At 40.4% G+C, this 25,901-nt stretch overlaps 1 protein-coding gene across 1 annotated transcript in view; it reads left to right on the top strand.

The window, feature by feature from the left end:
• LOC122815023 (kinesin-like protein KIF21A) overlaps positions 1–25,901 on the top strand; it is a 354,809-nt gene that overhangs the window by 238,535 nt on the left and 90,373 nt on the right. The window contains exon 5 of the mRNA XM_044087275.1: positions 14,653–14,787. Coding sequence (XP_043943210.1) covers positions 14,653–14,787 — 135 coding nt within the window. The remainder of the gene's footprint in view (positions 1–14,652; positions 14,788–25,901) is intronic.

The raw sequence follows: 25,901 nt of genomic DNA, 5'->3' as shown, positions 1-25,901 counted from the left end.
TGTTTTGAGTTATAAAATAGTTGACAGCTTTAATATTGTTGGGAATGTATAGCCTCTTTGAAAGATTTCTCTCAATGGGTAAATGAGGTGCTAAAAATTACTTATAAAATAGGAAGAAATATAAAAAAAAATTTGGTCAGAAGTAAGTTTGGCAGTCCCCCCATTAATTTTGTAGAAATAGCTTTAGAGTATGGAACAAATCATGTGGAAAGTGTAAAATATGGGAGTATGTGTTTTTTTTCTAATTCGTATGTATATATAGGCAGGTGTATGTATTAATGTTTTAACTTCTTGAAGGCAGTTTGTCAAAATGTCAGAGTGCAAGAAAGCATTTTGAGTACTGGTTGTTTATCTTATAGTGGCTGTGGTGATGTGTTCATTTGGTCATAGGATAAAATCTCCTTTCTTGATTCCTTAGAATAGTTTCTGCTGCTTTATGAATATAATATTCTGTATGGTTATTGTTATTGTTAAGGATCTGCTTCCAAAATCCCAGTCTCCTTGTTTCTTGAGCTTCCCCCATTTCATAATCATCCCTTTCCACTTTGAATTATAGGTTTCTGCTTGAGCTATGTGTGGCTTAACTGTGTAGCTCTAAAATACCCCTTCAAGTCAGGTAGTCCCAAACCGCCTTGCTCTATTGGAAGAATCAGTTTATCCCACTTGACTCTTGCCATCTTCCCCTCCCAGATTAATTGCTATCCACAACTTCTCCTCTGGTTGATAAAAATATCCCTGACTTGTATGTAAAACTAAAGGGACTAAAACATTTTAACTGCTTGTATCTTGCTATCCACAGCCATGTAAAAGAACTTCCATTTTTTCAGTTTTTGTATTATCTTCTGTTTAGTTTCTTCCCACATATCCTTAGCTGTCACATCAGAATCCTTTTTAATCCATACTTTTGAGTACTTTATTTTGTCATGACCCCATAAATATGGATATTGCCGAACCAGTTAGTTTGTGGTTGCATAATTTACAGCTATTGTCTTTGTTTTAGCTTCATTTATGTTGTATCCTGAAAATATGTGAAGCTGTCTCAAAATGTTCCACAGCACTGAAATGTCATTTTCTGTTTTTATCAGATGTAAAACAATATCATCTGCAAATTCTTTTCTTGACTACAAATAGAAGTGGTATCCTTGAATTTCTGAGTTCTGTATTTTCTTTGCCAGTGGTTCCAAATGTAGTGCAAATAACAAAGGAGAAAGCGGACATCCCTGCCTGGTTCTTCTGTTCAAACAGAAATTATCAAAGAGGAACCTACCCACTTTAATTTTTGTCTCCAATCCCTCCTATATCCTTCTAAGCGACTTTATAAATTTATCAGGGAATGCAAATGCTTCCATTGCCCTGCTCATAAACTCCCAGCTTACTCTATCAAATGCTTTCTGTTTATCAAGACCCACCAACAAGAGTGGTACTTTCTTACATTCTGCTTCCCTCTGGATTGTCACTGTTCTGTTAATGTTGTCAGATGTTTGCCTTCCTTCCACAAAAACACATTGATGCATATCTTATCAAATTTCGCATCACCTTTGCCATTCTTTTAGCCATTACAGACATAAACAATTTATACTTGTGGTTTAGTATTGAAATGGGGCCTGTATGAAGTTGGATCTGATTGGTCTTTACCCTCTGTAGGACCAGCACTTTCTTCCAGGATGTTAGTGCTTCTCCTCCTCTTAAAATACTGTTAAATAAATCCTTCCAGATCTTAATCAGTTATTTTCCTCCTAGCTTCCAAACTTCCATGGGGGTACCATTTCTTCCTGGCGACTTTCCTTTGGATTGGTTATACATTGCCATTTTTATCTCCTCTCCTCCTGTCCTGTTAGTAATTCACCTCTTACCATGGCATATTTAATTCTTCCATAAACATTTTCATTTGTACCTTTTCTTGATTTCCATATTTCTCTGCTTCATACAGACTTTCATAAAATTTCTGAAATATTTCTAGCACCTCTACATGATCTCTTGTTATAGGCTCCATAATTTTGGCGACAACGCTTTCAACTTTCTGTTGACTGAGTTGTGCTAAAAATGTTTGTGCTGTGGAATTATCATAACACAATTGCTTATCTGCAGTCTTTCTAAACTCATGCACATTATCGAGGTGATCCCTTATTTTCTGTTTAGCATTCTGCAGTTGCTCCCTTTGTTCTGTGAGGTTCTCCCTGCACTGTAATACTAAAACATTTCTCTCTGTTATTTTGATCCTATTTGTAAAACTCCACTTGAATTTTATTGCACTCCCTTGCAATGTTTTCAGAAGAAATTTCTATCTTCTCCAATAACTCCCAAATAATTTCCACTAACCCATTCCTTAAATTCTGCTCTTTTCAACAGATAGGTGGAAAGGACCAGTATCTCATTTTTATTTCATTACCCTGCATTTTTATTTTGGTTATTATTGGCATCTGAAAAAGTTTTTGGATGCATATCAAAACTTTCAGTTAAATGTACATGTTCCTGTGAAATGTTCTGTCTAGCCTAGCCTAGTTTTTATATCTTGGGGAATATGTAAATTCACTCAACTCCTACTACTGAAAAAATATGGCTCACCTTGAATATTAAACTAAAGGAACTAAAAACATTTTCACTGTTTATATCTTACTATCTGTATCCACAATCAAGAACTCAGGATGTCCTGACTGAATCACTGTTGCAGTATCCCTGACGAATGGGTTGTCCAGCCAGGGTACCAAAGCTTTACTTTCCCTAGGTCATACGTCTGACACATGACCTCAACTCGTGTGCTTTGGGTTTTAAAGATGGACATAAGAGTGTGGATTGTCACTCCATCTCCTAGCCAGCTTCCTGAAGATTATTGAGAGATGAGACTGGTCAGCTAGGAGGGGTGTAGCTGCAGAAAAGGGGGCTGGAGGGTAGGATGGAATACTGCAACAGTGATTAGTAGGATATCTACTGTTATGGTAAGTTCTTGTACAACTGTACTGTCATTACAACATCCCTTAAGTTCTCCTGACTGTGCTAAATTCCATGCAAAAGCAATTGAATGTAGGTCCGAGGTGCTCACTGCATTTATAGAATCCTCATCAGTTTCTTTGGTAGGATTGTAACCCCCATCTTTTGCAGGTTCTGCTAGTCTTCCAGAGACTGCTGGTGTGATCCTATAAAGGTAAAAAACCCGGGGGTTCGGAATCCACAGAAAAAAGTGACTATCTACCACTAATTCGACTGAGGACCTTGATGAGGCACGTTCACAGTCCCCGGGACCAGTGAATACTAGGCTGAAACCCACTGGCACAATCCCTCAGGAAGTTGCCATAGTGCCCGGCCTTCTCACAACTACCACCACTGCAGATACATCAGTTGAGTCTGACACAGCAGTGCAGGCATTAGCTTCTGATTTCCGAGAAGTGGTTCTGCAAGGAGTACTCACGTTCACTCCGAAGTCTGGTTCAGATCGCATCCCTTGGCCATGATATTAAATCACCATTAAAACTGAAACATACTCCTGTCATGGCCTCGCCTTTGCCTTCAGACTCCATGCCACAAGCAGAAGTCCAGGACTTGGTTAAGATTGCGTAGAATTCATGGTCTTCATTAAAGCCAGTGAACCTTTGCAGACTTCTGAAGTTTGTGACCAAAAGGACTAGAGATATAGCCTTCCCAGTGGAGGAAGACTCCTCATCCTCTGAAGATGAAGGAAAACTCCCTTCTTCAGGTTACTTGCAGTGCCATACCTAACCTGATTTGGATTCTGCCAATTTTCTCTCTTCTGCCTCCCCACTGAAGACCTTTCCTTCTGGAACAATTTGATTTCCCAGTAAAAGGCTTTTTTTCATTTTATGCAAGCAGTTTTCCCAAGCTCTGACACACTATAGGGAATTACTAAGCTTACCCTCTGCTCGCCCATTGTCTTATCCCCTCGATACACATCATGATATATGATGTGGTTGAGGACATAGCCCTTCACCTGGATTCCCTACTATACCTGCTCCTAGTAAACCAGATAGCTTTTTCAGGGTACTTGACTCGCACAAACATCTCTACTGGATTTGATATCTGACAGAACTTCATACAAGGAGATGCAGGATATTACTAGAAAACCTGACAGGTTGGGTGGCACTATGCCAGGGTAATCCTATGGCTAGTCTTGTAAAGGCCCCAGGGCCATTAGCCTAGTACACACCTATGAACTTACAAAAATCTTAAAGCTGATCCCACAGTATTCCCCAGTGAAGCTATTAAAGGGGATCCCAATGTGCTATCCCAGTACCTTTTACCTAATGACAGGAAGAGCAGACTCCTGTCAGGTTTGACAAGAAAACTTGTACTTCTGCTACTCTTGCCATGAGAGCATTAAATTGTCAGTTTCATATGGTAAAGTATTAAGAATCACTTCAAGACAAAATGTTAACAAAACTGGATTTGATATCTGAGAACTTCATACAAGGAGATGCAGGATATTACTAGAAAAGCCTGACAGGTTGCCAGGCACTCATTGAAATGGGGTTATGAAGTTTTAGAAGCTTCTTGCAGGGTAGCAGCCACAGAATCAGTTATACGCTGACATGCTTGGCTTAGAACTCTGCTATTGTCAGACCAGGTTAAAGCAGAGTTACTGGATACCCCACTGGACAAAGAGTTCATATCCCTAGCTAAAAAAGTCTTCAAGAAACTATACAAAAAAAGGCAAACAGATTAAAATGGTTAAATAATTCTAATTGTCCCCAACCCTGAGATACAGCCGAAACTATCCCTCTACTCCTTGGCCCTGACACCTAAAGCAGACAAGGGGAGGCATCCCCATGGAAAAAGACAAAGACAGTCAAGATGATGGCACCCAGAATAGCTACAGAAATTAGGTGCTGCAAAAGAGCACACCCAGCACAGAGAACGGATGGGACTATTTACTACCCCTTCTTTCCCCCTTAACCCTTCTCCATCCCAGACACCTGGCAGGCAGGCTTTCCCTCTTCTTAAACAGGTGGGCAACCATCACGAGAGATTGGGTTTTCAGCATTATAGAAAAGGGATACTTTATCTGATTCAGGCATGCCCCCCTCCCTCCCTTTTGGACATACCAAGATCTCCAAAAGATCAGGAAGACCTCTTGCCACCTATTATCAACAATTTGCTGAGGGAAAGGGTCCATACAACCAGTTCTACCAGATCAAGAGAGTAAAGGTTTTTATTCAAGAGTCTTCCTGGTCCTAAGTAAAGAAGGAATATGGAGACCTATCCTAGATCTCTACAAGCTAAACACATTCTTTTACATGCCAAAATTCAAGATGCTTACTATGCAAAAGCTTTTGTCCATGCTTTTTCAGGACATCTCCATGGTTACATTCAGCCTAAAGGATGTCTGCCTTCATGTACCTATAGCTCTCAGCCACAGAAAATACTTACACTTTGTAGCCTTAGTCTCCCACTTCCAGTTTTGTGCTTTACCATTTGAGCTCTCTACCATCCAAGAGTGTTCACATAATGCTTGGCTCCCCTAATAGCACATTGCAGAACACTGGGGACGCAAATCTATCCCTGGCTAGATGACTGCCTCATCCAAGGAAGGTCCACTTCAGAAATCTTAAATTCCGTCCATATGCCTTGTAGACTGCTTCCAAAAGATGGGTCTCATGCCGAACATAAAGTATGAGATGACTCTCCTAACAAGGATCCTGCTACTACGAGCAGTGATAGACTTCAACAGGAGGCATTCCTCCTTTGGGACAAGATAGTCTTCCTCTCAGAGTACTAGAATCACTTGCTTACAAAAACAACTTATTTTGGCCAGAAAGTTCTTAAGGATCCTAGGGCACATGACTTCATGTATCCTAATGGTCCCTTTATCAAAGCTTCACATGAGGGAGATCCAGCGGTCTCTGAAAATGTCTGGGAACAACTTCCTCAACCCCTAGAAACCCTTCTTCCCTTGCACCCATTCCTCAAGAAGGAGCTACTGTGGTGGATATCCACTAACAAAACAACCCAGGAGCAACTTTTATACTGCCTCAGGCAGACAAGTCCATCACCACAGACAGCTCAGACGTAACTTGGGGAGGCCACCTAGGTCCAATGAGAGTACAGAGTATTTGGGCCCCAAAACAGAAGACAGTTGCATATCAATCTGAAGAAAATGCTAGAATTCTTTCTGTCCATGAAAGCTTTCTGACCGCACTTGAGTCCAGGAACCCTGCAAATTTGCATTGACAGTAACAGTCGTGATACATAAATGGGGGGGACTTTGTCTTATCTCTTGTGCAGCCTTACCGGTTAGATCTGGATGCTGGCTGAGAAGATGGGGATCACTCTCACTGCATCGTATATATATCAAGCCATAGCAATATTCTAGTTTTTTCCCTGAGCAGGGACTTACTAGACCCAAATGAATGGATGTTGAAAAGGGAAGTGATCATACTACACTGTGGGGAATCCAGTCTATAGACGTCTTTGCATTTCCCCAGAACAGACAACTTCTGAGGTTCTGGTCCAGAGCCCAATAAGAGGGAGTCTCGCAGATAGATGCTTTCTTCCCCACATCGAGCCAGAAATTCCTGTACATCTTTCTCCCATTACCTTTGATTCTGAGGGTACTCAGCAAGACCAGGGCTGACAGACCCAGCATGATTCTGGTTGCCCCCAACAACCAGACAAAATTTGCTCTGTCTGCTCTTCACTATCAGCAAGGGAGGTTTTGCATGCTCCCAAAGGGCACGTGCCTTCTCAGCCCAATCAGGGGATTGTTTTTTCACCCCAGCCTGACATCTCTCAATTTAGCTGCCTGGAGGGTTGGGCCATGACACCAACCTCAATGCCTTATCCTGTGGGTGTGTTATCTCTTTTCTTAAGGAGGCAAGAAAGTTAAACACCAGGAAATCATACATGGCCAAATGGAAAAGACAGTCTATATTGTGTCATAGCCAACAGACAGACTATTCCAGATTAAGCAGACATTCATTCAGTTTTGCAAAACCAGTCTTACCTTTTTGAACAAGGTCTTTCTTATTAAAGCATAAAGGTTCATGCTTCAGCAAGTTCAGCTTGCTTGCAGAATGCTCCACCACTTTTTTTGTCACCCGCACATGAAACTGCTTCAGAGAGGGAGGTGATGCACTTAAGACCTCCCAGGAGGGACTGTATCCCTGCATGGGACTTAAATTACGTTTTGGAAGAGCTAACCCTATCGCCCGTCAAACCAGCTGCCACTGCTCCCCTCAAGATACTGAAGTGGAAGACGTTCTTTCTTATAGCTGTCACTTCAGCTAGAGGAGTCTCAGAACTGCAGGCTCTCATGAGTGTGGAGCCTTTCACGGTCTTGCACAAGGACCAGGGTAATCCTCAGAAGTAACCCTTCATTTTATGCCCAGGGTGGTTTCTGAACCAGGCTATGCGTCTGCCAGTTTTCTTCCCAAATCCACATAAGGCAGAAGAAATCCTCCACTCAGTGGATGTCCATAGACAGATCAGTTACTACCTGGGCAGAACAAAGACTGCAGGCAGGGCAGACCAGTTGTTTGTACCCTTTGTAGAGGGGAAAACAAGGCAGGCCTGTATCAAAGCAAACCATCTTAAAATGGATTACAAACTACATCAGGTTCTGTAAGCTGCATTAGAGTTCACTTCACCAGGCATGGTGCAATTACCACTGCCTTCTTCAAAGGAGTGCCCACTCAAACAATCCTTGAGGCAGCCACCTGGAGTTCTGTTCACACCTTCACAAAACATTACAACTTAGGTGAGACATCCAGGGCCACAGCAGAGTTTACATGTGCCATCCTACAAAATATTAGTTCCCAGAAATACTACTTCACCTCTACCCTCAAAGCAGCTTTGGTAAACTTCCCAAGGATTAGTGCTACAATATTGACTACAAAGAACATAGCATAGGTGTGTCCCACTTACCATAACTTTATATGTTCAAGTAGATCAGTGTTGCAGTACTCATTCTTTTTCTCCTACCCCTCATCGAAGTATGGACCTTGTCTCCTTATGCTTCTTATTGTCCATTTGGCTCATATCAACTTTTTTCCCTTAGTTTTTTCCCTTTTGCATTCAGTACCAAGACCATGCAATTGGGAAGGTCATGCTGTCCTCTGGCATCAAACTACTTTCCTGGCTTAGAATGACCTGAATATAGCACCAAACAGACTCCTTTCATATACCCAGATGTTTGGACATCTGTTGGCTTTGGGTGATGCTAAGAATCTTGGAATCAGCCCGGTCATCCGCTTCTGCATGACAAAAGTCCCACAGATTACTACTGCAACATTGATCTACTCGAACATATACAGTTATTGTAAGTGGGACACAACTGTACTTTATGGAAAGTTTTTACACAACTGGACTTTTCTTGTTTTTTTATATTGTCTTTTGTTTAGTCTCTTCCCATATATCCTTAGTCATAACAGAATTCTTTTTAATCCATACACCTAAATATTTCATCTTATCATGTGGATACATTACTGCTGTAGTCTTTGTTTTGACTTCATTAATTTTGTATCCCAGAAAGAACTGAATCAGTCTCAGTGTTTTGCAACATTGAAATGTCCTTTTCTGGATTTATCCAGTATAAAATGATATCATCTGCAAATAATGCTGACTTTTCTTTATTACCATACCAGTTATATCCTTGGATTTTTGAGTCCTTTATTGTCTTTGCAAATGACTTCAAATATAAAGTAAATGAAAGGGAATAAAAGACGCTCCTGTTTGGTTCCTCTGTTCAAACACAGCTTGTTGGTGAGGACCACACACACACCCCCCTTCATTCTTGCTGCCGATCCTTCCCATATCCCTGTAATTTACTTTAATATTCTTATAAGGGAATGTAAATGTTTCCATTGCTCTATTCGTACAAATCTCAGCTGACTGTGTGGAATGCTTTCTTTGCTGTAAGACCCGCCAACAGTAGCAGTAATTTTTAAAAAAACTTTGCTTCCCCCTGGGTCATCGTTGTTCTGTTTAATGTTGTCAACCCAAGTTAGCTCTCTGTTCCAGTGTGGTGTTTTTTTCCAGTGTTTTACAGTTCTGCTTTGGTTTTGGAAGTGTTATCAAATGTCTGCCTCCTCTTCACAAGACTACATTGATCTACAGTGAATATAAAAAATGTACACACCCCTGTTAAAATGCCAGGTTTTTGTGATAAAAAAAATGAGACCACAATAAATCATTTCAAAACTTGTCCCACCTTTAATGTGACCTATAACCTGTACAATTCAATTGAAAAAAAAAAACAAATCTGTTGGGGGGAAAAATGTACAATAAGCTGGTTGCATAAGTGTGCAGACCCTTAAACTAATACTTTGTTGAATCACCTTTTGATTTAATTACAGCATCCAGTGTTCTTGGGCAGGAGTCTGTCAGCATGGCACATCTTGAATTGGCACTATTTGCCCATTCTTCCTTGCAAAAGCGCTCCAAATCTGTCAGATTGCGAGGGCATCTCTTGTGCACAGCCCTCTTCAGGTCACCCCACAGATATTCTATTGGATTTAGGTCTGGGCTCTGGCTGGGCCTCTCCAAACTTTAATTTTTTTCTGGTGAAGCCATTCTTTTGTTGATTTGGAGATATGAAGTTGGATCTGATTGGTCTTTACCTTCTGTCATGTTGAAAGGTGAAATTCCTCTTCATCTTCAGCTTTCTAGAAGACACCTGAAGGTTTTGGGCCAGAAGTGACTGGTATCTGGAATTGTTCATAATTCCTTCCACCTTGACTAAAGCTCCGTTCCAGCTGAAGAAAACAACCCCAAAGCATGATACCACCATGCTTCACTGTGGGGATGGTGTTCTTTTGGTGATGCAAAGTGTTTTTTTGCGCCAAACGTCTCTTTTGGAATTGTAGCCAAAAAGTTCAACCTTGGTCTCATCAGACCATACCACATTTTCCTACATGCTTTTGGGAGACATGATGTATTGTTTTGCAAATTTTAGCTAGGCCAGTATGTTTTTCTGTGTAAGAAAAGGCTTCAGTCTTGCAACCCTACCCCCATAGTCCAGACATATGGAGAATACGGGAGATTGTTGTCACATGTAGTACACAGCCAGTACTTGCCAGAAATGCCTGCAGCTCCTTCAGTGTTGCTGTAGGTCTCTTGGCAGCCTTCCTGACCAGTTTTCATCTCGTCTTTTCATCAGTGTTGGAGGGATGTCCAGTTCTTTGAAACATCACTGTTGTCCCATAATTTTCTCCACTTTTTGATGACTGTCTTCACTGCATTCCATGGTATATCCAGTGTTGTGGAAAATTTTTTGACACTTCTCTTGTCTGTTGCCTTTCAACAATGAGATCCCTTTGATGCTTTCTAAGCTCTCTGTGAACCATGGCTTTTGCTGTAGCAGACAACTGAGTAAATGTCAGGAAAATCCTACTAGGACAGCCAAACTTTATTTGGGGTTAATCCGAGTATCTTTAATTGATGGCAGGTGTATACCCAAGAAGAATGAATGCTGTAATTAAATCAAAAGGTGCTTCAACAAAGTATTAGTTTAAGGCTGTGCACACTTATGCAACCAGCTTATTGTACTTTTTTTATTTTTTATATTTTTCCCCCGAACAGATTTGTTTGTTTTTCAATTGAATTGTATAGGTTATAGGTCACATTAAAGGTGGGAAAAGTTTTGAAATGATTTATTGTGGTCTGATTTTTTTATATCACAATAACCTGACATTTTAACAGGGGTGTGTACACTTTATATCCACTGTATGACTATCAATTTTGGCAATACCTTTGCCATTCTGTTGTCTAATATACACATAAACAGTTTATAGTCATGGTTTAAAATTTAAATAAATGTGGGTCTGAAGGATATTCCACTTTGGTAATACAGCTACAACAACTTTTTTTTCCACGATGCTGGTGCCTCCCCTCCCTTCCACTCTTTTTTTTTATATACTGTTAAACAAAACTTTCCAGATCTTTATCACTTTTTTTTCCTTTCTAACTTCCAAGTTTCAGAAGAATACTGTTTGTTCCTAGATGCTTCCCTGTTGATTGTTGTACATCACAGCTGTTATCTCATACCTTCCTGTACTGGTTATTAATTCTTGAGCCTCATCATCCTCTAACTTTATCATAATTAATTTCACATTTCTTTTAGCAGAGAGTGCTCAGAACTCTGAAAATTAATTGCTTGCACCTGCTGACAGCTGGTCTTCAAATAAAAGCAAACAGCGATAAGAAAAAAAGGCTATCACCTTTGTAGATCCTTGAAGGAATCATTGTAATTTTCACTCAGAACACAATGTACATATCTGGTCAACTGCTTGCATACTTCTTGTCTACCACAGAGTGTATTTAGTAATGGGGGAAAAAAAGCTAATAACTTTGCAAGTGAAGCAACCTACCATTTCCAGTGTCAAATAAACTTTTATTTAGCTCAAACCTAGGACATTTATCTAGACATCACCCTTGTTAAACCAGGTGAAATTACTATTTTATTTCTGCATATGTCAATATACTTTCACACTGCTCCTTCCACCCCAGCATCCCAAGATTGTATTGACTTGCCTTTCTTAGCTTGTTACAGTGTAAAGCTTGTATATCGTATAGATAAAATACGTGATTTATCTTGTACAACAGACATTGATAACTCTTTCCATCGTACATTTAAAATTCACCTAAATGCACAACATGTAAAATTGGTTTACAATACAACATGCAGTTTGTGTAATGATTTTTACGTAAATATTAATAAGAGCAAGAGTGTTTTGTTAAGTTACTATTCATTCTCTTCAGTGTTCTTCTAAACAGCGTCAAAAGTTAGGTGTATACATTACAGTGTACACACATGTTTAACAGAGGCACCAAAATTCCAGTTCTCAACCACTTTCTTGTAAAGCCATATTTTACACATCTGCTTCAATACTCTGTGGGATTGATGCTTTATAGTCCCAATTTATTCACGGATTTCCATGTTGCTCATCATTTTTTTGATTATCTCATCTTCCAACACCAGTCTCAAAGTCCATGGTACCCTTATTCCTATATTCATTGTTTGTCTTTTTTTTTTCCTCTTTCAAATGTTTTCCTTGAGTCTGTATGGGTTTTGTTGTCAGAAGAGTGAGAGGCAGGGTCCCATTCTGCTTGCTGGTTTAGTCTTTGTTGGATAAACTTTATTTCTTCCTTAACCTGTTTTGTATCAAAAATGTCTTTTCTCCTCCAGGAAAAAAAAGTATTCTGAAAACAGCTGGATTCAGAAGCTGTCTTTCAACATTCCCTATTTGCTGGGATGAACTCTGTTTTGAATGGTGGGCAGTGAATAATCATTTTCCACAAGTACTCTGTCTCCAGTTTTTAATGGTCGTCCTTTCTACACAGTTTTTGTCAGGATCAGGTCTTTCTGCAGGTATGATTGCATCTTTACAAATATTGGCTTTGTTTTTTTTTTCTCATGGCCAGGTAAAGAACGTGTACACAGTGTGCTCTTTCAATTAAATTCTGATGTGGAACACCAGTCCAGGTGTTTGTATATTTTCATGTAATTAATACAGTCTGCTCCTTCCAGTTTCTCTGGTACTGCGGAAATTCTCAGGTTTTCTCTGACCTTCCAAAGTTTAATTTTTTGAAACCTTTCTCCTTGAGAAATATCATACTCAGACAGCTTTTTGTTCATTTCAACCTCTGATTTTTGCATTTTTATCAGTTCATCTGAATAGCTAAGTTTAAGCCTTCTACTTTTGCCAGCATTTTACTTTTTGAGCTGATATATTCTGTTTCATTTATTTTAAATGCCTTTAAGTGCATTTGATTTATTTTTTCTATTTAAATTACTGCAAGCCATCTGCTATAACAAAGCTGATCAGCTGCAGTATTCCTTCCATCCAGAGTTTTCACTTCTCCTTTGTTTGGATGATTTTCTCTCAGGTTCTCCATATTTCTTCTTTCTTGGGATCATTGCTGTATAATTACTAAGTAGTGACTGAATTTTATTCAGACCGACTGTTTCAGCGACCATTTTTCTCATTTTCTGTCTAGTACTTTCTTGGAAGTAGATTGTGACTTGGCATCTTGTCAACACCTTAGGTTATTACTGGCAATATTTAAAAAAAAAAAAAAAAGTAGATCATCAGTGAAATCGAAACAAAGTATTATTTAGCCATAATAATTTTTGGTAGATAGCCCCCTGATTTGTGTGTATGCTGCTCTTCCATCCTGCTGTCACTAGCACATATAATTGGGGGGTACTCTATATAGTTAAGGATATGATGCTGTAAAGTCAAAAGTCAGTATAGTTTTGTCCAACAACTTGAAAAATGCATGATAAAACTGACTGGCCCTTGCAGGGAGTTCTTTCTTGGCTTATAGTTGTGCGACCCAAAGGATTAGTTTTGTAAAGTAAGGGGGTTTGTGTGCACATGTGTATTTATGTGAGAGAGATAATTCCCTCCACCAGCAAAAGGCACTTTGGATGCTTTTTAATTTACATCTTAGTCAGTCTTTTTGAAATTGCATTGCATTTTCAGTTTCGTGTTAGTAAGTCTGTATTTGTGCACGATTCATTTTTTCTTGTGGCAAGGTTGGAAGTTTGTTATTTCTGGTTGTGATTTCCAGTTCATAGATACTCTGATTTGTTGCTTGTGTTTTCATCATTGTGAAGTGAATCCTAATTTGGGAAGGTGGGTTCATTTCATACTGACGCTTCAAAATGCTGTCAATTCAGACTGTAGACTGTGACTCAGATACCAGTTACAGTATCACTTTGTTTAGGATTGAACTCAACCTTTTGCTTTCAGAGGTCTTCAAATTTATAGATATGTCAATGTACAAGGAGTAGGGGATCCTTAACAGTAAAGAACATGACTGTAGTTGAATACTCTTTGTTCTTGCAGCCTGAGCCTAATTCAGCAATTAGTTTTTGTAAGTGAAGAGTATTTGATGAACACTGTACTTCTTTTTTTTTCTTTCTTTTAATTAAGCAATTGTATGAAAATGTGTGTGTGTTTTGCAGCTTAATTTACTAAATGCTATAGCGATTTTCCTTCCACTTTAGTGAGGCACATTGTGTTAAGTAGAAAATCAAGTGTACTGTAGTATCTTGAGACCCCCCCCCCCCAAAAAAAATTAAGAGTTGTGGTCAAATGGCATGCATTTTCCAGCATCATCCTTTCATTTACTCCCCTTTGTTTTGCCTTAGTTCTGTTCATTGTAGACAGTTTAATTTGGACAACCTAAACACTAGCAGTTGAAATTGTCTGTAGAGACACAGAAAGTCACCTCTTTAGTGGAGAGAGTCTGAAGTGGTGCAAGGCTTGGAAGAGTACTGACTAGGCAGAACTGGACTTCCAGTGTATGTTCCAAAGGCTGTAGAACCAGCTGTATTGGTTAGGATGTGGTTTCCTTCTCCTCTTTATTTGCTTCTTATGAGAGGCTCTGAGTGGTTCCAGGTATCACTTTGCTTCGAAGCCCATATTTCCGTATTACTATTGAGACATTTTCCTTTAAAATGCAGATTACATTATTACAGATTTTGCTGTTTTATTTTGACATTTGCACATACTGTATTTGTGTATGATTACTCTGAATAGTTTTCCTATTTTCATTTAATGTTATGATATAATAAAAGGTTGCTGAAAATGTTTTTGTGTCATGAATCTGTGTAAAATGCAGTTTCTGCCTCTTATCTACAGAGTTGTGTACAGAGGCCTTTCATTTGTCATATAATATTGTTTCATTATCTTACAGATGCTGCAGTGTCTGAAGTTGGGGGCTTTGTCTCGTACTACCGCCAGTACTCAAATGAACGTCCAGAGTTCCCGATCCCATGCCATTTTTTCCATTCAAATCTGCCAGATCCGCTTCTGTCCACAAGAATATGGTGTATGTATTTACATTTTAGATATTAAGATTTTGTGTGTATACTGCCCACCTAACATTGCATTCTGCTTTGGACTTGATACAGTTTGAGTAACTACTTTAAAGGAAAATCATACTCAGATTTTTGCTAATGTTCTTAAAAGTGTGTGGTTTTATAAATAAAATTTTATTTCTAGCATTTGCTATTCTAAGATTTATATATTTTACGAAAAATGTCAGCTTTGTATTTTAATTAGTATACATATTGAATGGGAAAGTGCAAGAACTACAATGTAACTTAGTACAGCTCACACCTGAGACATTCATAATTGTATCTTTATAATAGAACGATAACCAGTGCTCCTCGTTTAATGGCTAGAGTTAGTCTGCACTCTTAGCTTTCACCTGTCTTTAATGTGAAACATATTTTCAGTTTATACAGTCTAATTAGATGCGGTTGGCACAGTTATAAATCGTAAAATAATAAAAATTAATTTCAAATAGAAGAAAAATATTGTTTATTCTTTTCTTTAGCAGATTTCCATATTAATTGTATGGTGCATTGCTCCTGGTAGAAGAAATCTTATACAATATGCTGAGGATTTAATTTGCAGGAATTAGCCAGATTGTTGCATGAACTGTCTGTTCGTATTTAGACAAGTACATATACCCTCTTGGATTCTAACATAGACAGAGCACTGTGGTGTGTTACATGTACAAATGCTTGTGGTCTCAAAGCAGCATCTTCATAGGTTCATACTAGGCTATCTGCCCTAGGGCATTTATAAGTCTAGCCAGAGTGTGTTTGGCTTTCGCCACCCATTTTAAATTAATTTTGCTATGCCCTTTTTTGAGGTTAGTATACTGTGCCTCTGTCTAACAGTGACACAGAAGTGATACCCGGGGTAAACCTACGATCTCCCATCCACTCATCAAGATTCCTCTTGAATGTCAATGAGGGACTCTGCCTAACCTGGACTGGGATTTTATTCCAGAGTGAAGGGAGCCTCTGGGTTATGAATCTGTCTCTCCAGCATGTCCTATTTATTTCAGTGCTGAGGTTCAAGTCTCTCGAGCTCGTAGCTCGATGGGATTTGAATTTTCTGAGGTGCAGCATGTCCATTAATTCCGGGTTGGACATGGCTTTATATGTCAAGCACAGATCGCCTCTGAGCAGGCGGTATGCCACTTAGTAGAGCTGGAGTTTCTTTAACCGGGCAATATGGCATCTGTTTGAGCCCTTTGAGCCTCTTGGTGAGGTATTTTTGGGGTCTTTCCAGTTGCTGCAGGTGTCTGGTAAGGTACATCCCAAAAGGGGCATTGTACTCAATTATGGGCCTGATGAGGGATGAGTAAAGAGGCACGATGACCTCCCCTGATCTAGATGTGAATCCCTTCATGATTAGGTGGGCTATATAAAATGTTTTTCTAACCACTTTGGCCACGTGGTTGTCAAATGAGAGATTGCTATCAACTTGGGTCCCCAGGTCCCTAATTATTTCTTCTGTACTTAATGGATTTCCACCTATGTGGTCATTTGTGGGCACTTTGTTTTTGCCAAAGGGGATGACTATGCACTTTTTGGCGTTTAGCTTGAGGCCATGGCTCTGGCACCAGTTGTCTGTTTCTATGAGGCCCTTTTGGAGGATGCTTGTGTCGGCTGGAGAGTCGATTATGGCGCCCAGTTTGCAGTCATCTGCGAACTTGGTCAGCCACAGTCCTTCTGTGTTGGCCTGTACCTCCGAGAAATATATACCGAACAAGAGAGGTCCCAGGACTGAGCCTTGTGGGATGCCACTTGTAACTGGTTTGGAGTCTGACATGGCTCCAACAATTCTAACCATGTGGGTTCTGTCCTTGAGCCAGTTTGCAACCCATCTCGTGACACAGGGGTTTATATTTAAGCTGGTGAGCTTATCTATAATGCCCGAGTGGGGTATTGTATCGAAGGCTTTTGCGAGGTCCAGGTAGGCTGTGTGTGGACCACCTTCCCCTCGTCAATGGCCTTGGTGACTGTTTCAAAGAAATCAACCAGGTTTAAGAGGCAGGCTCTGCCCTTAACAAAGCCGAACTGGGTAGGATCCAGTGTCTGTAGGTCCCCAATATCTTTATTTATGAGGTCCATGATGATCCTTTCCATAGCTTTACAGACCAAGCTAGTCAGGCTTGTGGGGCGATAGTTTCCAGGATCCGTTGAGACACCACCTTTGTGGAGAGGGACCACTGTTGCTGTACGCCACTCTTTGGGTACATATCCTGTAGTAAGGCTGAGATTGAACAGTAGTTTTATGTTTGGGTATAGCTCTTCTTGGAGTTCATGTAGGATGCAGCCCGGGACACTGTCTGGTTCCATTGATGCTGTGTTTTTTGCTTTGGAGAGGGCGGCTCTTACATGAGCATCTGAGATGTCAGGGGGGCAGCACTCTGCTGGGATAGATATTTGCCCTTTTGGTGGGGGGTGGAGTTTGTGCTGAACCTGTCAGCTAGGATGTTGGCAATGTCTGTGGGTTTGGTGTATTTTTTGTAATTTTGGACTAATTCTGAGCATATCTGGGAATTCCCACCCAGGTTCCTAACATAACTAAAGAAAACCTTGTGATTATCCTTAGTGTCCTGTGCAATTTTTCTCTCGAAGCTGGCCTTAGATGATTTTGAGTGCCCGTAGTTTTTTGCTAATACCGATCAGCGAAGCCTTCCCTTTTTGGGATTTTGCTCTATCATGTAGTAGCTTCCTCCTTTTATTGTATAGTTTGTTTATGGCTGGGGTCCACCAGACAGGACATCTGCCTTTGGAGGATTGGGTCTTGGTTTTATTTGGGATTGCATGATCCATGCATTCCTGAAGGTGTTCATAGAATGCGTTTATAAAGGATTCTGCAGTCTGGGCCGTATTTTCCACAGGCCCGGGAGCTTTGAAGGATTCCACCTCGGTTTTGAGGAGTGTGAAATTTGCTTTAGAGAAGTTTTTCACTGTGGTTTTCTGGGCAGGGGGTGGGGTCGGGATGTGAATATCCAGTGAGATTAGTTTATGGTCTGATCTTACCAGTGAGGGATGCACTTCTCGTCTGGAGCATATAATGCCAATGTTGGTGATGATCAGGTCCAGTATGTTTTCCCCTCTTGTGGGAGTGGTAGCAAGTTGTTCCATAGCATTTGAGTTTATAAATTCTAGGAACCTTTGGGCTAGGGTGTTGGAGCTGGAGTAATGCTCCCAGTCTATGTTTGGGTAGTTGAAGTCACCCAATATAATGGTGTTTGGAGAGAACTTCATATTTTCCAGTGTTCTCAGGAAGGCCGAGTGGGGTTCCTGGATTTGGGAGGGTGGTCTGTAGCAGGCTATAAACTGGAAGGCAGTTTTACCCACTGTTAGTTGCACATGGATAGTTTCTGATGCTTCGTGCTGTGCCACCAACCTGGAGGTGTGGGTATCTTTGACTTTGACGAATATTGATACTTCCCCTCCTTTTGTGGTTCGGTCCAAGTTTTGGGGCCGAAAAGCATGGTATGAGGTATAACCTGGTAGTGCTGGGGTGCTCTCGGGAGCCTTGAACCCAGGTTTCTGTTACTGCACAGATATCAATGTTCTCCATGCTAAGGAGAGTTTCGAGTGCATGCATCTTGAGGTTTAAACTTCTGGCGTTGAGTAGCATTACTCTTAGTGTCTTATCCCTTGTGATACCTATGGAGGTGGGTTTGTCTTTTGAGCCTCGCCTAAAAAAGGCCACTATGGGGGTAGCAAGAGCCTTTGCCAATATCCAAAAGCCCAGGGGTGACAGGTGCAAGCCGTCCCTAGCGAAGCATCGTGGCTTGTCGAGCATGTCATCCCAGGCTGACAGGCATTGGATCCCCTTTGAATGGCACCAATACTTAAGCCAATTGTTGAAATTGATCATCTTGTCTTCATATTGTGACATCATTCTTGGTAAGGGTAAGATGCTACTCAAGGTCAGGGTCATACCGGCCTGGGCTACATGCTCAGAGAGCTCCTCTATGTCTCTCTTCATGTAGTCCAGGGAGATACATCTCAGGTCATTCACACCAGCATGGACAATGACTGAGTCATATTTGTACTTGCCTTGGAGTGACCTGAGTGCTTGTGTTATGTGGCGGATCCTAGCGCCTGACAGGCAGCTCACTGTGACCTTCTCCTTGTTCAGCCTGGTGAGCAGGACGTCAGTGTGCCTGACGATAGTCACCTATTACAAGTGTATCAGGTGTGTTGTTTAGCCTTAAGGGCTGTGACTGTTTGGCACACTGGCTTTGTGCGCTATGTGTTGCACGTGTTTTATTTTGGGGTAGCGGTTGCTTGGATGTCTGCTTTGGAGGTCTCTGCTGCTTAGGCAGATTTTTATTTAGAGCCTTTGAGTATGTTTTTGTGTGTTTATGTGTTTGGTTTGCTGTGATGGTAGGTCTATGTGAGACTGGAATTGTAGTGAGTGTGGTTTCCTTCTCCTCCTGACTGGTTACGCCAGTACTGAGTTGAGAGAGCTTAGCCTCCAGTTTGGCTATATGGTTGCATCTCTCACATGTGTTGGAATTTGTTGGGAGGAGGAGAGGGTTGTCTGTGTACATGTGGCAGTTGTAACATTGCCTCAAGATTCCCAGATTCACCAGCTGGACTGAAGAGGAGATTGACAACTGACCTTAGGACATGCTAGAATAGTATTTGGAATTCCTTTATAATTGAAAAAAAGGGCCAATGGGGAACAAGGTACTCAAGAGGAGTTTGTGAGGGTGTAGTGCTTTTAATTTTTAGTGCTGACTTATATAATTGCTTTAGTGAACAAGTGCCAGGTAATTTAAATGCAATGTGTTACAGGTAACTTAAATGCAAAAATGACAAACAGTAACGTTCTTTCAAGTGAAACAAGGAAATAAGTACAGTAAGCAATGCAGATATCACTAGGGATCCACAGAAGCGCTGAAAAGCTGCGTTTTAGGTGGAATTAGCGTTTCAGGGAAATAACAAGCAAACAAACAACAAGCATACAAAGCTAGATTCAGCAGGCCTGGATCTAGTCTATTTTACAGCAAACAAGGTGTACCAATTTCAGTAAGAAATAGTTCAAATATGCAGGCACTATAAGCCTTTAACCAGAAATTCCCAGCTCAGAAGGGCAGAGTCCAGCCTCTCCTCCCACAAGAGTGCAGACCACGAACCTTCTTAATGTAAAATAACTGGCCTGAAGCCCAAGTGCTTAAACCAGAACTAATACACTTTTAGAATAACAGACACTGAGCCCTCAATCAGCAGTTCCCAACTTAGAAGGATGTAAGCTACCTGTCCTACCACCACAGTGCAGGCCACAAACCTTCCTAATGTAAAACAACTGGTCTGAAGCCCAAGTGCTTAATCCAAAAGACTTAGAATGATAGCTACACTTTAATCAAGTTACTACCAAGCAGTAATAAATACAATTGAATACTTTAAAGAATGCCTGGATTAGTGCTCAAGTTATACAAACAAAGCTAGATTCAGCAGGCCTGGATCTAATCTATGCTACAGCAAACAAGGTGTACCAATTTCAGTAAGAAACAGTTCAAATATGCAGGCACTAAGCCTTTAACCCAAAATTCCCACCTCAGAAGGCCAGAGTCCAGCCTCTCCTCCCACAAGAGTGCAGACCACAAACCCTCTTAATGTAAAATAACTGGCCTGAAGCCCAAGTGCTTAAACCAGAATTAGTACACTTTTAGAATAACAGACACTGAGCCCTCAATCAGCAGTTCCCAACTTAGAAGGATGTAAGCTATCTTGATCAAGATGCAGACTTTTTCAGATTTGGGGGTGGGGGCTGGGCTATGCAAGCTTATACAGTGAATTTAAAAAGTATACACACCCCTGTTAAAATGCCAGGTTTTTGTGATATAAACAATGGGAGCACAATAAATCATTTAAAAACTTTTCCTACATTTCATGTGACCTATAACCTGTACAATTCATTTGAAAAACAAGCAAATCTGTTAGGGGAAAAATATAAAAAATGTATAATAAGCTGGTTGCATAAGTGCACGCATCCTTCAACTAATACTTTGAAGTAACTTTTGATTTAATTACAACATTCAGTCTTCTTGGGTAGGAGTCTGTCAGCACTGCACATCTTGACTTGGCAGTATTTGCCCACTCTTCCTTGCAAAAGTTCTCCAAGTCTTTCAGATTGAGAGAGCATCTCTTGTGCACAGCTCTCTTCAGGTCACCCCACAGAATTCCTATTGGATTTAGGTCTGGGTTGTGGCTATGCCATTCCAAAACTTTAATTTTCTTCTGGTGGAGCCATTCTTTTGTTGATTTAGATATATGCTTGGGGTCATTGTTGTGTTGAAAGGTGAAATTCCTCTTCATCTTTCTAGCAGACACCTGAAGGTTTTGGGCCAAAAGTGACTGGTATTTGGAACTGTTCACAATTCCCTGCACCTGGACTAAAGCCCCAGTTCCAGCTGAGGGAAAGCAACCCCAAAGCATGATACTGCCACTACTATGCTTCACGGTGGGGATGGTGTTCTTTTGGTGATGCAAAGTGTTTTGCGCCAAACGTACCTTTTGGAATTGTGACCAAAAAGTTCAGTCTTGGTCTCATCAGACCATAATACATTTTCCCACATGCTTTTGGGAGACTTGATGTATTGTTTTGCAAATTTTAGCCGAGCCTTGATGTTTTTCTGTGTAAGAAAAGGCTTCTGTCTTGCAACCCTACCCCACAGCCCAGACATGTAGAATACATGAGATTATTGTCATATGTAGTACACAGCCAGTACTTGCCAGAAATTCCTGCAGCTCTTTCAGTGTTGCTGTGTAGGTCTCTTGGCAGTCTCCCTGACCAGTTTTCATCTTTAATTTTGGAGGGAAGTCCAGTTCTTTGCAACATCACTGTTGTCCCATATTTTCACCACTTTTTGATGACAGTCTTCTCTGTCTTCCATGGTATATCCAATGCTGTGGAAATTTTTTTGTACCTTTCTCCTGACTGATACCTTTCAACAATGAGATCCCTTTGATGGTTTGTAAGCTTTCTGTGAACCATGGCTTTATGCTGTAGCAGTCAACTGAGTAAATGTCAGGAAAATCCTACTAGGACAGCTGAACTTTATTTGGGGTTTATCAGAGTCTCTTCAATTGATGGCAGGTGTGTACCTAAGAAGACTGAATGCTGTAATTAAATCAAAAGGTGCTTCAACGAAGTATTAGTTTAAGGTTGTGCACACTTATGCAACCAGCTTATTGTACATTTTTTTATTTTTTTTTATATTTTTTCCCCTAACAGATTTGTTTGTTTTTCAATTGAATTGTACAGGTTATAGGTCACATTAAAGGTGGGAAACGTTTTGAAATGATTTATTGTGGTCTTCTTTTTTTTCTATCACAAAAACCTGGCATTTTAACAGGGGTGTGTAAACTTTTTATATCCACTGTATGTACAAGAAAAAAAAATGTTTTTAGGAGTAGCATTTTGGCCAGCTCAAGAACATGATGTCTCTGGGTTCCTATTAAATGATTGATCAAACTTGAAGGCACGAAAAGGCAAAATAACAAAACGGCATATAAGCAAATTCTTTCCCTGGAAAAGAAATTGCTTGGCTGCGTCCGTTACTTTGCCATTTTTGTGACTGTAGTATGATCTCTGAGTTTGTATATTTAAGTGGGGGGGGCGAAGACCCCCCACTTTATGAAATGTTTTACAATTTTTTTTTTTTTTTTTGTGGAACAGCGATTTTTTCCCTTGGAAAAAAAAATCGCTGTTCTAAGCGTTCGAGATTGTAAGCTTTCACTTACATGGGTTCGATAAATCATTGTTTGCTTTTTTAAGCATTTAGTTATTTAGCACAGATCCAATGTCTCTTTCTCCCAGATGTTCTGTGTGACTTTTCTTGTCTGTTTGCCTAAACAGCATGTATATTCATTCAGACGTTACTGGTTTGATTTTTCTCAAGTACTAAGTACAACAATTATGAGTAAGGATTTCTGCACAGTATATTTTATATTTGTGGAAAATTATGCTTGTTAGAATGTCAGTAACTCAGTAAAGGAATTTTAAGTACAGTAACTTGAATATGTGTGCTATATTTGTAATTGCATGCATATAATATATGTACCATGGTGTATAAATCTGAAATATCTGGCTGCACACTTCATTCTGTTAAGTTGGCTTGTTGTACGAATGAACCCCTTTTAACCAAAAAATAGTATTCTTTGTCTCATCGTCAAAATTTTTGCAGCTAACATTTACTTGGCAGTTTCATTAAACTGTTTTGAGTCCATTTTCATTAGTTCTGTTTGAAAAGCTTTCTTCTAGAACTCATTAAATTGCAAAAAGCCTATTTGGAGGCTACAATTAAACAGATATAGTGCATCAGACATGTAATGTTTCATGCTAGTAAGAAAGCATCCTGGGATACTGTCAGGGTCCATGAATGCAATATTCTTGGCTTTGGAGAGTGCATTGAAGACCTGTTTCCTACTGGTGGTTAGGGAGTTATGGTTGCAACTAATTTTTAAGAGATGTATGGGGAGAAACAGACTAACGCTGAAGATTAATTTCTTGACTAGTAGATTTGTTATACCCTTCAGCTCTGTAGAAGTTGCTCCATTTATAATCAATTCAACACATTGTTGTGTATTGCCTTTGAGGCTGTGGACATATTTTAAGAGTCCCTTGTGATTGTCCTCAGTGTGGGTGGCTACTTTAACTCAAATCTGCCTTTGATAGACTTCATTAATCATGTTGCTTGTTTAGTTTGATGAGGAGTTCTCTTGCTGGGCATTGCACTTCCTATATTTGGCCATGACTTTCTTCTCTTTTTGATATAAACTGTTGATGCTGGGCTTCCCCCAGGGTGGCTTTTTTTTTCCCTGATCTTTTTTGGGTAAGTATTGCTGCCTTTATGTAGCTGTATACATGATTGTGAAGGGTTTTTGTAGTAATTCTGCATAGACAACAGTGTTTCCTGGGTTTGGGGGGCTTGAAATTTTATCAGGGTGTCACTTAGTAGGAAATTTGCATAGGATTAATTCCTAAAAGTTGCAGGGTTAGTTGTTGTCCCAGGTTTAATTCTGGAGGGAGTCAACTTTATGGTGGACCTGACCATTGAGGATGTTACACTTCAGGGGGGTGCAATGTTCATGCATGTTGGTGGGGAATAGGTTAAGTATGTTTTCACCCAGAGTGTGCTTACAGGTTAACTGGTCCTGGGCATTTGCATTGATAAAGTCAAGTTATCTTTGGGCCTGATTGTTTGTAGTCATGTATGATTCCTATTTTTTTATGGGGGTAGTTGAAGTTACCCATGAGCAATGGTGTCAGCTCAAATGGAGAGCAACTCTAAGTGGTGTGGGTTTCCTGGGCCATACAAAGGGACCTATAGCTTGCAAAGATATGATATGGGTGTGACACTTTCATCTTTTTTCTCTTTGTATGCAGTTAATGTGTGGAAATCATTACAGCCCTGCACTCCCGGACTGCTTTCTATAGCTTTAAACCATATCTCAGTAACTATACTGAGATATGGTTTACAATTGGTCACAAGTGGCGTCCCACAAGGTTCTGTCCTGGGATCGCTCTTGTTCGATATTTACTTTTCCGAGGTACAGGCCAACGTGGGAGGACTATGGCTCACCAAGTTTGCGGATGACTGCAAACTGGGTGCCATAATGGACTCTCCAGCTGACACAAACATCCTTCAAAAAGGTCTCACAGAGACGGATAACTGGTGCCAGAGCCATGGTCTAAAGCTAAATGCCAAAAAGTGCATAGTCATCCCCTTTGGGAAAAACAAAGTGCCTACAAATTACCACATAGGCGGTAACCCATTAAGTACAGAGAAAGTAATTAGGGATCTGGGGACCCAAGTTGATAGCAATCTCTCCTTTGACAACCACATTGCCAAAGTGGTTAGAAAGACCTTCTACATAGCCCACCTCATCATGAAAGGATTCACATCTAGATCAAGAGAGGTCATTGTGCCCCTCTACTCATCACTCATCAGGCCCATAATTGAATACAATGCCCCTTTTGGGATGTACCTTACCCGACACCTGCAGCAACTGGAGAGACCCCAGAAGTACCTCACCAAGAGGATCATGGGCCTCAAACAGATGTCCTATGCAGCTCGACTAAAGAAACTCCAGCTCTACTCAGTTGCTTACTGCCTACTCAGAGGCAATCTATGCCTGACGTACAAAGCCATGTCTAACCCAGAATTAATGGACATGCTCCACCTCAAAAAATCCAAATCCCTTAGAGCTACATGCTCCAGGGACTTAAACCTCAGCACAAAAATAAATAGGACATGCTGGAGGGACATATTCATTTCCCAGAGGCTCCCCTCACTCTGGAATAGAATCCCATTTCATGTTAGACAAAGTCCCTCGCTGACCCTCTTCAAGCGAAATCTGGACGCATGGATGGGAAATCGCAAATTCACCCCTGGGGTCTCTTCTGTGTCCCTGCTTGACAGAGGCACAGTAAACTAATCTTAAAGGGCTACCTTCTGTGACCTACTATACAGAGGCACATAGGCTAATCTAACAGGGAGGCGAAAGCCAAATACACTATGGCTAGGCTTATAAATGCCCTAGAGCAGATAGCCTAGTATCTACCTATGAACCTATGAACCTATTTATTTACTTAGATTTGTTAATAATTTGGAAATACTGAAGTAAATGCTGTTGCATCTCCATATAGGTTCATAGGTAAATATTAGGTTAGCTGCCTTATGGGCTACTTAAGCCTAGCCGATCTCCCTTTCAAATGCGAGAATCAAACCCTGTACCTTGTGTCTGGGAAGTAACCATTGCATTAACACCAATCCTGATCTGAGTTCAGATGAACTATTTCAGATAAAGATAAAATATACCCTATCCATAAAGACATGGTAACATAACAGGAAAAGGAATGGAATCAATATTGTACTTGGTGTGCTGTCTAACACAAGAAATAGAAAGCAGTGCAAGTCATAAATTATTGTGTATTATCAGGAGGATGACTAACTTGAGGATAGGTAGAACTATAGCATGAGGCCTTTATAGTTCATGCGACGCCCCTTCACTGGACCAGTAATCAACGAGCCTCAATCCTCTCCAGTGGGGCATGTACATTGGGAGGATGACAGGTAGACGCACAGTATTCCAGATGCAGCTCTCT

The sequence above is a fragment of the Protopterus annectens genome, chromosome 11.part0, assembly GCF_019279795.1.
Source record: "Protopterus annectens isolate FY-2018-M chromosome 11.part0, PAN1.0, whole genome shotgun sequence".
Lineage (NCBI taxonomy): Eukaryota > Metazoa > Chordata > Ceratodontiformes > Protopteridae > Protopterus > Protopterus annectens.
Note: the sequence above shows the minus strand (reverse complement) of the source record. Positions and strands in the feature narration are given on the sequence as shown.